The 15,102-nt window shown below is 51.7% G+C and overlaps 1 protein-coding gene across 1 annotated transcript in view; it reads right to left on the bottom strand.

Annotated features, from left to right (window-relative positions):
- The window catches only part of MYRF (myelin regulatory factor), a 61,826-nt gene that overhangs the window by 18,576 nt on the left and 28,148 nt on the right, over positions 1-15,102 (bottom strand). Inside the window, exons 4-7 of the mRNA XM_074918326.1 lie at positions 12,672-12,733; positions 6,676-6,985; positions 6,043-6,215; positions 5,606-5,729 (exon numbers count right to left, since the gene is read on the bottom strand). Coding sequence (XP_074774427.1) covers positions 5,606-5,729; positions 6,043-6,215; positions 6,676-6,985; positions 12,672-12,733 — 669 coding nt within the window. The remainder of the gene's footprint in view (positions 1-5,605; positions 5,730-6,042; positions 6,216-6,675; positions 6,986-12,671; positions 12,734-15,102) is intronic.

Genomic DNA, 15,102 nt, shown 5'->3' with positions numbered 1-15,102 from the left:
GGCCGTGATGGGGCGATAGGAGAAGGAAGAGCAGGAGACCCTGAGGCAGAAGCGGTTCCTGGGATTAGGAATGACACCAGCCACTGACAATGGCCCTGGGGGCAGCCAAAACCCTGCTGGCTTTTCCCAAGGAGACTGTAGGGGTCAGAGGGCAAAGTGTCAGGAATAAAAGGTCTGGGGTCAAATGGATTATTTTAGCCAAAAACGCCCCTCCGACAAAAGCAGATTAAGGCAGGATTTAGAAGGCCAGGATCAGAGGAGGGGAGGTTTCTCTCAATCTGAGTGAGGGTGAGAGGTTACAAACTCTCCACAGCCATGTCTGGCATCCACGCTTACGGGAGCAGGGAGCGCCCTCACCCTCCACATTAAAGCACAAAGGGAAAGGCACTGCAAGGAGAAATGTGTCTCTGATGGGAAGGTAACTGTACTGGGATTTGTGGGTGAGAGCAGGATTGTCAGGATGCTCACATGCCTTTACTGCTTCCTCTCTGGAAGAAAAATCTCCCCCAGTTCTCCCCTTCCTTCTAGGCTCCCCAATATCTCAACCACTCCTAACACACAATGTCTGGAGACCCCCTAATTCAAGGGCCACTCACTAATTCCACACAGTCCCTGCTTTGTTTCTTTTCCAGGATACAAACACCAGGATGGAGGAACCTCCAAGTCAAGCAGCACAATGCTGCCGTCTTGCCCAGTGCACGTTAGACTGACACAACCCCACCAGCACATCCATGGCTCAGCACCATCCATGGTCCCTTCAGCTGTACGAGACACACTCGCAGCATGAGAGAGTGAGACCTCAGCGATCCACCACCACGGGATTAGCCAAACTGGCCAACACACCAAGTCACCAAAGCCAAAACGCACCCAGCAGAACCAGACCACGTCACACTGTCTCCATCCCCACGGTGAGGTCGAGGATCTCCAGCAAGGCCAGGTTTGGTGCTGATTTTAAAGATGCTTCTTCCAACCAAGGAGTCAAAGCCTGAAAGCTCCAGTTCAGACCGTAGACCTGAGCTTCAGGGCAGAGCACCAGTTTGTTTGCTGGGAAGAGAACAGCCCCAGCCCAGTTCCGCAGGTCAGAGCAGAGAAGCTCTGGCCTCAGCGTGGAAATGTTTCTGTGGAGCACTGCACTGCCCTTCGCCAGCTGCCTTACCTCAAACTGTACACAAACGGAGAGAGGGAGGAGGGAGCCTGCTGGCATTTATCAGAGTATGCTGTCAGGGAGATGAATTACTCCTGCTCCCAGGAGTAAATTAGTGAGCTGCCTGGTTCCAGGCCTCTTCGGCACCGCTGCTGGAAACCAGCTAACCCTTTTGAAGGTTCAGTGAGTCTGAAACCACAAAACCAGTGCAAAAGGCCAAAAAGAAACATATCAATAAAACTAATCCAGACTTCAGTCTCTCTTGACCAACAGAGATTCCTCAGCCCACATAAGCAAAGCCTGAGACACAAACCCAGAAAGCCAAGACACAGGTTTCCAGGCATCTCCACTCAAATCCATGCAGCAATCCTTCCTTCCTTTCCTCCATTTCCTTAATCCAGCCTACTTCTAGGAAGTTTGTGTCAAAACTAAACCCATGTAGTTCATGGGAACCCGGCTCCCCTTTGCTCTTCTTGCAGAGGGCTGCTCCACTTCTTCACGCCTGCCTGGGGACAGGGAATCTGTTGCCATTCACACAACAAAAGTCACTGTACAAGTCTCTAAGAAGGCAGAAAAATCTACTTAGGAACTACAGAATAAGTTCAGATCCCCCCTATTCTGTCCTCATCTCATCAAGCCACAGCAATGGCCAAGAAGGAGCCTGGCTCCAAGATCCAGCCCAAAACAGCAGAAAAAGAGAAATGGTTGAAGGGCTCTGACTCTGTAGCTTTCTGCCAGGAAAATGCCTGAACGAAGATGAAATTTTCCACATATTCACAGACACAAGATACAAATATGATCTGATGTGACAGCTACACTCACTGCATAAGAAGAGAGAGCTGTTAAATGGGCTTGAACAGTGCTGATACAAGCTGGAACAAATTCTCACAGGGCTCTTGATCCTCACAAACCATAGCAGGAAACTATTCCGAAGAACAAAAAAACTTTCAGTGATGGTTACTAATGACCTCGATCTTAAGGGTCTTTTCTCACCTAAGCGATTCTATAATTCTATACTAAGGGACCTAATTTTGAATGTGCAAGAGGAGGAGAACACAGAATATCATTTAATTGTATTTTTTGCCCTTTAAGATATACTTAGCATGGAACATTACATAAATCCACAGGCACCAGAATAAGCTATCCTGTATAGGTTCAAAAAGATATTAAAAAAAAGACAAAGCAATTACTCCGCTAGCCCAAGAGAAAGTGTCACTTGAGATGCAGAAGCAGAGCTGGGTCTCTCCTGTGCAGCAGGAGTCACTGGACTGGCTCCCTCTGAGGCAGAGCAGGAGGAAGCACCGCCAAGCTGGATGATTCCCCTCCATGGGGGCTGCGTGGCACTTGCCTTGCAAACGCTGTTAAACCACAGACCATGCTGGGGTAAAAACCTGAGCAGCTTCCAATGGTCTCCCTCTTAAACCAACCTTCCTGGTCTCTTTTCTTAAGAACAAGAGTGGGTAAAATCAGATGGTTCAGATGATTCAGATTCCTGGGGCTGTGAAAAGGTTTTGGGCACCTGGATCACAGGGGAAAAAAATATATTCCCTCTAGGGGCAGGAAACACTAACAGCACATTAGAAACTAGAGGACAGCTTCCAGGGGAAAACAGATCGGGAATGGCTGGTCCTTGCTTTATAATCTCAGAGGAAACTAAATTGTAGAAATACAGATCTCAAAGAGACACACCTGGCTGCTCATTTGCTGAGTACGCCCAAAAGGCAGGCAGGAAGGAGAAGACTCCTACCTGCTGAAACATGAATTAGTCAACCTAAAAAATGCCATTATGGAAGAAGGAAGGGGAGAGTGATCTTTTGGTGTTTCTCACAGATCTATTCTGGTGCAGTGCTGCACCTGCAGAACTAAGCGATCTTCCATTTAGGAAGAGATGTAGGTTGAGCTTGCACAGGCTCTCCTAGAGATACCTGGCCTCAAACCCACCGTAAAGAGGAAGAGTCCACCGAGGTGGTGTGTAATCAAAAATTAATCGATCAACCCTTGGACCTTAACCCTTAATTCTGGTCAAATCCAGAGCCACAACAAACCGCACGTGGGTTTCTAAAATCTACATGAAGTCAGTTAAAAGGAATTTATTCATTACACAACAGGATGATGACCTAAATGCCACAGAAGTAGGTTTGCTCTGGCTTTCACCCTAAATCCTAAAAGCAGGTATTAGGCAAGTGATCTCGAGCACAGATCTAAAGACCATGGTAGGGCAGGGCTGGGTTTGCAGAAGTTAAAAGCTGCAGGTTGTAGAACTCCAGCAGAAAATCTTGTGCAGTTTGCCTCTGTCAGTCTACCTGTTATGATACTGGGGTGCATGGCAAATCTCTGGAACAGGGACTGTAACACCTGGAAATAGTCCGTGACAACCTGAGAGAGTCATGATGAGTTTCAGGTGAGAAACCGTTTACCTAGCGCAGGTAAACAGTGAGATGGAAGGAAAAGGGGGACTCATTATGGGAAAGAGAAAGGCGAGACCATGAGGAAAGTCTGCTCCTATGATGCTCAGGGCTCTTTGGACCCTGCTGACTACACAAGGTGCATTGTGATTCTGCCACACAGTGAAAGGCCCGCAGAGATAGACGGTGGAAAAGAGGCCACTCCAGGGACTGGCAGGCTGTGACCAAGAACTGCTCGAGTTAGAGAAGAGGGGTTTTCTTCTCCTGGTGCCTCCACTTCTCTGAAGCCCTTTGACATGGGGTAAAGAGAGTGAGGCTCACAGTACTGACACAAAACCAGTCTGGGAGAAGTGAGAACAGCAGCAAAAGCCAAAGGTGGTTCTGTCAGGTTGGAAAACCGCAGCAGCGGCGTCACAACTGCCCAGTTATGCCCAGGCCCTGGTTGAAAACCAAATCAAGGAGATGGCATATCCAGGCAGCGCTCTGAGGAGGTGGGAGCTGAATGCAAACACTGTCCAGTGTGGGAAAGTGGGAACTAGGGGCTGGTCTGGTCTATAGAAAAGGAAACTGGTGGTGGAGAGCAGGGGCAGGGCCACAGGACTGGACCTCAGAGCTGTTCACAAGTTCCCACAAGTAATTGATATCCCACCTGAAGGTGGGACTTGCTTCCTTTATGGAAACAGTTTAGTAAACCAGAAGTAACCACCTCCCCAAATTACCCCTCTCCTGCTGCAGTCGGGGAAACAGCCACAAACACAGTCTTTGCAAATGACAGGATGTCACCAAAGTAGTAACCGACTGCAACAGCCCCTTCTCTGCAGGGGAACAGCCCAGAGTGTGCCCCAGTCATGGTGCACCACTCTGCATCAAAGACGGTACAAGGGCTAGGGCTGGCTGAGCTGGAGATCTGTGTGCAGGAGGGCTGGGGCTTGCAGCAGTGGCTTCCCTGCTCGTTGCGGATCCTACTCTGCCTCTGGCCTCACCTGGACCCTTGACTTCCATCCTGAGCACCATCCAGGCAAGGTGTGATAATAGTCTTGGATTATTTGGTATCACAGATAACAGAGCACCCCCTTTTCTGTGTCCCTGAGAGGACCCTCACCAGCCACTGGCTGTGCAGAAAGAGCAGGAGGGGAAATGGGGGGGTTCATTTGCTCAGTGAGTGGTTCCTGGAACCCAACCTGCTGCTTGCCAGCTCTCTGTCACCTTCAAGGAATGCAGGGAGGATCCAAAGAGGTTTCCTCCTGAGCACTCCTGTTTCCCTGTGAAGCCTGGCCATGCACTGCCTCCACCCTCCTCTGCCCCAGGCTCTCGGTCCAGCTCCCAGCCCCACGCAGCCCCCCCAGCCCACCTTCCTACCCAGCTGCTCTCTGCTCCCCCACCTGCCTCAGCCACCCCAGTTTTCCTCTCCACACACTCCCCTCACCTCTCTGCCACCTCGCTGCCCCTCCTGGCTTCCCAGCTTTCCTCAACACCCTCCCTCTTCCTTCCTTTCTCTCCCCCTTTCCCCCTTCTGCCCATCAACCACTCCCTCTCCTCCTCCTCAGGCTCCTTTCTATACTGCTCTCAAGCGGTGCTCAAGTGGCTCTAGATTACCTCCAGTCATCCCTGCTATGCATTGTCTAGGAAATCTTAATACTTATTTTAAAATCCAGGAGCTTGGTAAGCCTGAGCAAGAGGGAAGGGTGCTGCTGGCCCAAACCATGCTCAGGGCAAGGCTGTATTTGCCAGTGCAACCCTCCATGGCAGAGCAAGGTCTGAGTGGCTGCTCAACAGCTTTCTGCTGGCTCCTACAGAGCCAGCCCCATTTCTTAATCCTCCATCAGCCCCGCAGAAATGCAGAGAAGTCACTTTCCCAATGGCAAAGGTACTGTGGAGAGAGCATCTCCACCACAACACAAGCAAGCAGAGATCAGCAGGCAACAGGAGAGGACAAGGGGGAGCCCAGGAGAATCCTTGTCCCATCTTGTGAGTACAACGCCCCCAACCCCAGTCCCTTGCCACCAATACACAAAAGGTGAATCTGACTTTCTCCAAAGGTGGATGAATTACTCACAGTTCTTTGTAGTTGGCATCGTACAGAGTTGCCCACTTGTTCTGTTGATGTGGCTGCCATTTTATAGACTGGTAGTTGGGATCCAAGTAGGAGCCATTCAAGCTGTCATTATCTTGAATCAGGCCTGCAGCGAGGGGAAAATACCAATTTCAGTCACTCTGACAGAGTGTCCAGATGAGTAAGAGCACAAGGAAGCGACTGGCATTGCTTGAAGCTTGCCAGGGCACCACCACGGGCACGAGATCTGGGCCAGGATGAACTCACCGCCCTGCTCTCCCCTTCTGAGGACCCAGCCAGGGTTGGGAGCCCCCCCATTTGGCACCTTGCGGTGCCCACGTGCCCTCCCCCCAGCGCCCAGGGGTGCCCGTGCTGGCAGCAGGGGTTTGCATGCTGGGGGTATTAAGGGGAGGGAGACAGGGAGGGCAAAAACCACATACCTGGTGAGAGCGCTCCCGGCTGATGCCAGGGAGGCGTTTGGACTCTGTCAGGGTTGAGTGGCACGGACCCCATACCTGGCTCCTGCTTTATCAGCCCGTTGAGCATCTGTGCATTGAGGGTGTTGGGGGGCGATTCGGAGTGTTTCCGCTTCTTGGCAGGGTGCACTGGGAGGCTGCAGAGACCCGTGGGAAAGCAAAGGCTGAGCAGGGAAGCAAGAGGTAACAGCCATGTCCAGAAAAAAATCTGGGATCTCACATAAAAACCAAACCCTTCATGCAAGGAGCCACGGGTTCTTTCAGTACTATCACCACCTTCTCCCACCAGGCTCTGCCCACCCACCCTATGACCATCAAGCTCTGGGCCACCTGGGCATGGAGCCACATTTTTGCTTTCATCTCATTTGTCCCCACTGACCAACTCTGGAGCCGTACACTGCAAAGCCTTGCCCCACACTTTGGGCCATCTCCACCTCGATGCCTCCCCAGAACCAGAGCACGCTCCTTAATTTGCAGTTAAAGCCACTCATTTTGCTTACGCACTCTGCAAGCTTCCAGCTCCCATCCCCTCATCCCACACCGCTTCCCCAAATCACACAAATCACGCCGAAAAGCCCCAGCACCCTGAGGCCTTACTCTGCTCCGTGTTGCTGGAGGAGCTGGTGCAGCATCTGCGACTGCTGGGCGTGGTGGAGGTCGGCAGGAGCCATGCCCTGCCCGATGCCGTACGGCGGCATCAGGGGCTCAGCCTTCATGTACATGTCCCGCTGCAGGCCAGGGTAGTGAGGGTTGTGCTGCTGCTGGTGTGGGTGAGGGGGTGGCGGCGGGGGACCCTGGAGGTGGGGGGGTGGAGGTGGAGGCGGCGGAGGAGGAGGGTGCTCCAGGCGAGAAGGGGGAGTCATGTGGCACATGTTTTCGGGGGTCATGGTCCGGAGGAGGTGAGGATCTTGAAGGAAATAAAGTGGAACAGCTGTTAGACCAGCGTGTCCTAAGCCCAGGTCCAGCACTCCTCTGCCCCTGAACCGTCCCAGTCCTGGTTAGTTTCATGAACCCACACCTCTGCCTCGCCTCAGCATGGCCGTGTCCCCTCAGCCATCCCATGTCCCTTGCAATGGCCACCTTGCCCTGCGTTGATTTCTCCTCCCAGGTTCCTTAATGGCCCCAGACACCACCAGGGTTGCCCTGCATGAGAACCAGAGCAGGGCTTCCTTTTTTGTGTCAGTGGCATTGGCTGCTGACCTCAGACACAGCCTGTCCAAGTGGTGTTTACAGAGCCTGGATGGCCACCTGATACAGGAACACGCAACACTGCAAAACCACATGTCTCGTACCATTCTGCATGTCTTATGAGGAGCGGCTGAGGGAACTGGGGGGGTTTAGTCTGGAGAAGAGGAGGCTGAGGGGAGACCTCCTGGCCCTCTACAGCTCCCTGAAAGGAGGGTGCAGAGAGGGGGGATGAGTCTCTTGAACCAAGGAACAAGCGCCAGGACAAGAGGGAATGGCCTCAAGCTGCCCAGGGCAGGGTCAGGCTGGCTCTGAGGAAGGATTTCTGTGCAGAAGGGGCTGTTGGGCGTTGGAATGGGCTGCCCAGGGCAGGGGGGAGTCCCCATCCCTGGAGGGGTTGAAGAGTCGGGTTGACCCAGCGCTGAGGGATCTGGTGGAGTTGGGAACGGTCAGTGTGAGGTTCATGGTTGGACTGGAGGAGCTTCAAGGTCTTTTCCAACCCAGATGATTCTGGGATTCTGTTCATCTTCTAAGAAGAGGTAAGACTGGACAGGGAAAACACAAAGGAAGTAGGCAAGGCTCACCTTGAAGCTCAAAGAACCAAAACTCAAAGGGCAACCAGATCCTCAGGCTGGGGGACACCAGGGAAGTTTCCCACAAGCATTCCTGATATTTGCTAAACCTAGGTATCGCGTGTGGATGTTTTGCAATGAAAGCATGTCTTTAGGAATTCCCAGGCAGCTTTTGTTTTAGCTTTGTATTTCCCTTCAAATAGAAAATCCATCAACTACAATATTCCTGTAGCACCAAGGAACTGTGTGGACCAAGAAAGCACAGCTGGGGTAAAGGTCCAACAGTCAGCGACAGGGTCTGAAGCTTGAGCCCGGAAATGCAGAGCTGGAGAGAGAGCACCTGAACTTTACCTAATTTTACTGATTCTGGGCATGGTCCAAGGAAAGTGCCCAGCAATATGCTCTTATGGCAAAGAAGATCTACTTCATGATGCTAGAGCTCCTCGTAGGGAGGCCCTTGTGTGGGCCACTATACCCTGCCCAGAACCCAGAGTCTCACCTGCTGAGGGAGCCTTGAGAAGCTGAGGGTGAGATTGACCCCACAGAGCACTGCTCTGCCGAGAGCTTGGGGTCCCAGCTCGGTGCGGTGCCTGGACACTCCACAATCCCAGCAGAGATGTCCCAGGGATGCCCACACCCAGCTTGGGCCAGAGGCACCAAAAAAGGCCTCTCACCAACTACAACCGTGCAAGGACAATCGCTGTGCTCTTCTCCAACGAGAGCACGCATAGGCATGGGAACTGCTAGGGAAGAGACAACTGAAGGACCTGAACACCTCCAGCTCATCAGCAGCACTGGTGGGGATTCCTGTGGGGGCACTTGTTTATTTGTTGTTTGTTTTGGTTTTTTTTAAATTTAAACCAGAAGGAGACTTTGATCTCTAAATTTAAATAAACAAAAAGGGACATTCAAATGGGATTCTACCTTTCTCCTCCTCTATTTGGAATTGGATACTCAAGCCATGCCATGATTAGGGTCGATTTGACTATATCACCATCAAAAGAAATGCTTGGTGTGTGGAGGTGCATGCAAATCCATCTCCCTTTCTGCAGCTGCTTGGGTCTCCAGCTACCCATAAACCCAATGCACAGCAACACCAGTGCTCAGCTGAGGGCTTTAACTAGGACCAAAACATTTTTGGAGGCTAGAAGCAAAAATTAAAGCGTGTAAATAAAAGCAACATGGCTGAATCTCACCCAACGTGCCTCAAGAATTCCTAGAAATAGTGATTTGACCAAAGGAAATAATATGAATAATTTTACTAAGAAAAACAAATGCGTTGGTGAGAAAGTTGGTGTGCTGGCAAGATGTGGAACAGGCTCAGCGCTCACCTCAGATGGAGCAGGATGTGATTTCTGCCTCCTTTGAACACAGGTGTTTGTCTGAGGCTGCCCACAGCACCGAAGGACTGGTCATACTAGTGACCACACTGGTGAAGTTGTAACACCACTCTCATCAGCCTTAATGACAGGATTAAGTGTCTATTCAAATGTTCTGGGAATAATCAGCTCTGGCATCATTTCAGCACCTTATTTTTATGTTTGAATGCAGCCTAAAATAGAGTGAGCTTGTGTCATGAGCAAGTGGAAGGCAAAGATCTGAGTCTGATGAATTGCAATGATCTCTTATGTCAGCTTCTCTACCCTCACTGCAGAAACTGTGAAGAGGAGAAAGAAACTGTAAAGAGAAGAAACTTTCCATCTGGAACATACTTCTTTAGCACAACCAAACCCTTGCACGGCTAGATTTTGCAAGTGAAGAAAAGCAGTGAAGAAATACAGGAAAACTAGAAGAATGATCACTAATTTTAGTGCAAGACACATGAGAAATAAGCTGACAAAGAGTGTGAGCAGACCTACGCCAGAAAATCCACGCACAGAAAAATCTCAATACTCAAGATTTTACATGTGAGAGAAACTTTTCAGAACACACGCTGATGATGTCAAGCTGAGAAAAATATGACTTGAAAGAATTTACAAATTTTCCCAGGAAAAGGAGCGAACATCCCGGGTGTAGATGAGTGGGAATTTGAGGCATCTCCCGGGAAAGTGGGTAACAGAAGCCTTGTGTGTAAGTTCAACATTTCTCCTGCATGGAAGTCCTTCCCTCCCATCCTAGCATTAAAACAGATATCAATACCACTCCAAAAGCCTGTGCTTGCTAAGGAGATTTACAGCATCGGCCTTTGAACAGCAGCAAAAAGATCAGCTAAACTCACATTACCCTCCTGAGACCTCCCCAGGATGTCACACACCAACAAAACCCGGTAGCAAGCCAGGTGCTGATGCCCAGCTGAAGCACATCACCTATGAGAAACTGGAACTGAAAGGCCCAGGCAGCAATGAAACGTGCAGCTGAGCCATGGCCTCCGAACCAGAGCTCTTTGCTGGCTTTCCCTGGCTGTGGGAACCATGCAGCCTGGTCCCCAGCCCCACAAAAGAAGCCTCCATCCACCTTTTCTTTGCCAGGCCAAAGCACATCTGTTTTCACAGACTCTGCCTTACACTGGAGGTGTGTCTGCCTCAGCCTGAGTGTTCAGGTGTTCCCACAGCATACACCAAGGTCCCTGCAGAAATGAGGGACTGACTCCTGTGGTGTTTGGCCCTGGGGTATAAGGAAACCAAGGGGAGAAGGAAGGGACAGTGACTCTGCAGGTGGTTTAAGTGCAAAAAACTTCTTTGCAGCCCGCTGGGGACATCTGATTATGCCAAGCACCAGCAGGAGGGAGAAAACACATCCAGGGACTGGCCAAGCCTGTCAGAGACTATGGGGACATGGATGGGGATAGCAGGGAGGAAATCTGCAGGTCTCTGCCAGGTTGCTCCCCTAAGCAGGTGCCACCAGCCAGCCTTGAGCCAGACACTGGGCTGGGTGGACTTTGTTCTCCGAACAACCAGGCAGTGGTTGACTAATGAGGCCAAAGCACTTGACTAGGAATCAGAAAACTCCTCCCGTTGCAAGGTCTGGAAAAGTGAAATGTATTTACACTGAGCCTTCCTACCGAAGGCTGCCAGGGCAGGGCTGCTTCCACGCATTCGCCCATTCTGCTCCCTTCAGAGGCTTTTTGCTACCTGTCAAAATCTCTCATTGCCCTTTTCCAGCACATATCCAGATGGATTCCTCTGCCCACGCTCACAGGTCCTGCTCCTGGGCCAGCTGCCCTTCTGGAGGTGTCTCAGGGACAGCCTCGCCATGCACTGCAGCTCAGGGAGGATGGGAGGTCTCCATCCTCAGGAGTTTGGGGATCAGGATCAAGGAGCAGCTTTGTTTTCATGCAATGGCTGGGGCGGGCAGTGACATCCCTGCGGTAGAGTATCTCTCTGTTTTTTCATGACATGCCCCTTACCCAGCTCTGCTCCTGCCATCCTGACAAACACTCAATTTCCACCCATAACCTGGAGTAAAGACTAGCATGGCTCGACAACGCAACTGGCCGCGTGGCTTTGGCACCACTCAGTCTAGCTGACGGATACAACTTCCAACAGCTGCAGAACAACCCTCAGAGACCAAACCCACATAGGACAGCCGCTTTGGGGCTGGGAGAGGAGCCGCGCATCCTCCCCTACGAAACACTGCAAGAAATGGGTCTTTGCATCATTTTAAGTGAACATCCTGACCCTGCAGCATGGTCAGTCTTGGCACTGGCAGCTTGGCTACAAGCTGGGAGACCTCATGCAGCTTTCAAGGGACACGCACGAGTGTCCAAGAACATGCCCTCACAGCCAACAGTGCCTCTTCACTGTGTCCACAGCACATCACAGTCTCCACAGGCTCCTAACTGGAGTGGGGACAGGGGCCGATGCATTTGCCAAGTGCAGGACCCATGCTCTGCACTCCCAACTCCAGGATAAAACCAGGTCTGTGAATCTGATCCTTCCCTCATGAGGAAGGAGCTACTTTGCTCTCCGGAGCCTCCTCTCCTCCCCAAGCAGAGGTGCTCCTGCCAGCACGTCAAAGCAGCTCTCCCTGTGGTGAGCAACCCGGCCTCTTTGTTATATTTAAGGAACGGCCAGGAGGAATTCCAGGGATTTTTTTTAGCAAGATAAACAGAACTCTTGACCTCTTCCATCAAAAAAAAAAAAAAAAAAAAAGAGCAGGCGCTGTTCCTGGTGGGGACTGGGCTGGAGCCTGGGGAAGAGGGTGCTGCTGCTGAGGGGGAAGGGAGTCCAGAAGCAACCTTCCTTCCTCACCAAGGAGTTTCTTCCACCAAAGACCAGTGAAGGTCACCAGAGGAACCAAATAACGCTCAGTGGCTTCCCCTGGGGGAGCCAGGAGGGCCTGGCAGTGACCCTGCCTGAACCTGTGGGCACCCATCTCTCCCTGCCCTTTGCAGGGGGAGCAGAAGACCCCCAGGATCCACTGGCCCCACTGGAGGGGAGGGAAGGGCTGGGAAGGAACTTACTGCTAAACGGCGGGTTCATGTCTGTCTCCCCGAGCCTGGCTCCATTTCAGGGACGCGCTCACACTCCTGGCCTTTCGCTCACCCGAGGTGGAGGGCAGGACAAGGAGGCTTGCAGCTCCATATCCCACCCTGCCCACGGACAAGCCACACCGCTGATCTCTCCCCGTGTAAGTGGATTCCCACCTTGCCTTCTCTCCCGTTCCCTCTCTTGCTCGCTCTCCCCCCTTGCAAAGACTAGCAGCAGAACAATAGGCGAAAGTCTAGGGATATTTACTAACTGATAATCTCCCCACGTATTGCAGCCGCCTGTTTTCTCCCGTCTGATAAAGATTTCAGAGCCAACCACTTTCACAGAACAAAGAGGGGGAGGACGTCGGGTTTGGGGTTTGCATTATTAATTCCCCCCCACCCCCCCTCTTGTTTTAAGCACTTACCATTCACCTGCTGAGGGGAGTAGGCTTCTGATCCAGAGTCGGGGGGAGAGTCAGGTAAAGTGCTGCAGAGCAATGGGGAAAGAGAAAGGAAGGTCATTTTAAAGCAGCTTCCAGCTCAACTGATAGGTCCAGTTTGATCAAAGCACCCTCCAGGCTCTGGTTGGAAATCCCAGCGGCGCCCGCAGCAGCTCCCCAACATCCCAAGCGTGTCCAGCTGAAGAGCTCGGGACTGCCAGCGCTGTCACTGCTACCCCGCTCCCCAGAGTGGTTCCCTGGACCTCAGGAACCGGAACAGACATTTTGTTGACCTGCTAGTGAGACCCCCAGTTAAAAGAAGCCAAACTGAAATTCATCTGTTCCCCGGAGAAGGATGGTGTGCTTCACCCTGGGTAAATGGGAGGCTCGGGGGCAGCTGGGCTGGGACCTGGGATCTGATGCACCACGGGATGGATTCTGCCTTGTGACCTGTACGAACCTGAGCACCACCACAGCTGCTGGCTGTATCGCCCTGGCTTTACTCCAGTGTCACCAGGAGCAGGATTTGGCCCTGACTGCAAAATGCAACCAAATAAAAGGGGGACTTCTCAGCTGCCTTCTCCAGCACACCCATGGCTTGGGGACGGCAGGACTGAGGACCAGCCATGTTATGTGTGGTAGCAGCACAGATGCACTGCAGGGAGCCGTTTGGCTCTTTCATCCTTCTTTATTTTACCTCAAGCCAGCATAGACTCCAGTCAGCTGGGCTCTTCAGCCATTTCTAAAGCATCTCCTTGGAAATTCATTTGAACCAATTTTTCTTTTTCCTTTTCGCAGCCCCTCCTCAGCATGCATCCCACTGCAGCAGAATCTTGGGCCTCACACATCTTCAGGGTAAAATTTCCACCACCCTGGTGCACAAATAAAGGATTTGCCTGTCTCAGGTTCTTCTCTAGCAACATTTTAGAGATCAAGTGCACAGAAAAAGTTGAGGCCCTGCTCCCAGCTAGACTGAGCCACGGTCACTGCAAGCCAAAGCTGCTGCAGAGATGGTTAGGGAGATGGTGGCGCTGGTGGCTGGAGCTGTCATTGCCTGCATTTTCTGTCCTGTGGAGATCTTGGGCAGGGAGATACCTTGTCTCTCCACCCATATCCGCTCGGTGACACACAGCCTCAACAGCCCAATTCCTCAGCAAAGTCTGCTCCATCTAAGACAAACACGGCTTCGTCCCCGTCTCCTGACATCTCGGTCCTCATCACAAGTGGATTTTCAATGGGGATCCTTTTCCACTCCCCCATCTTACACAACCAGCTTTGTGGCTGCAAAATAATCCCAGACAAATCAGTGCTTCTTGGATGAAAGCTGGCCAAAAAGTCAACGAGGCCCCTAGGCTGCAGTACACCATGCACACGCCTCTGAAATTCTGCTACTGACAGCACCCACTACTACAGCAGCAAACCAAGACATCCAACAGGCCGTTCCTGCACCAGAGGAGCTCAAGACCAGGCAAATGGATTCTCTGTGGTAAGTGGAACACAGCCGGAGAGGGTGTAACACCAACAAAGAGCCCTCACTGTACTTCCCTCATCTTCCACCTTCACTTGTAGCACCTTTCCACCGCTCCCCTCCTAAGCTTGGTGTGGAGCATCTACCACCAGCCCTATCTCCAGGCTCCTTGCCATGCTGGACATGACTTCATACTGTATTTCCTAGGAATTTATCAGGATTTGTGCCTCAGCAAGCCAAGTTTTGGTCAGTAACAAAAGGGCCTGGGACAATTCAGGCTGGAAAAGGCCTTGCAAAAGAAAGGTGGACACTGCAGAATTCACACAGAGAGGTAGTGTGGATGTGTCTAGTCCAAGGAAGGGTTTGTTGGTATCCAACATGTGAGATGTTGCTCCTCTGGGAAAAGCCTAGTACAAGGGGGAAGAGACATTCTGGGATGCTGAAGAAACGCTGCCATCAAAGCCCACCCAGCTCATCTACATCCAAACCAAGGTCTTTACTGCAAGCTGTGATCCTTACTCAGGACCTCTCACATCCTGGAGAATGTCAGGTGCATGCAGAAGAAAGGGACACAACAAGCCATCACGTCAAGCGTTTGGGCATGGCTTCCCCTAAGCTGCACGTAGCCTTCTGGGTACACAGCAAGGGAAAACTCCCCGGGCTGGGGACAAAATAAGGGCAGATTTTGTTTAGCTTGTTTCTTTCTGGAAGATCTTTCCAAATTCATCAAAAGGGCCAAAGTCATCCCAATGGAGCTGCATTATGGCTGAATCATTGGTTCAGTGTGCTGGACGCTTCCAAATCCAGTAGCGCCAGGCTGCACTCACTGGCAACCCCAGAGGGCACAAGGCAGAAGGAGAAAAGCCAGACAGGAGTTTGCAGAGATGAGTCCTCCTGGTGCTGTCCTGGCCCCCTTGTCCCTTACAGCCACCACCTCCACTGGACAAG

The sequence above is a fragment of the Athene noctua genome, chromosome 14 (genome assembly GCF_965140245.1).
Source record: "Athene noctua chromosome 14, bAthNoc1.hap1.1, whole genome shotgun sequence".
Lineage (NCBI taxonomy): Eukaryota > Metazoa > Chordata > Aves > Strigiformes > Strigidae > Athene > Athene noctua.
The sequence above is the reverse complement of the archived record's forward strand: the minus strand, read 5'-3'. Positions and strand labels throughout refer to the sequence as shown.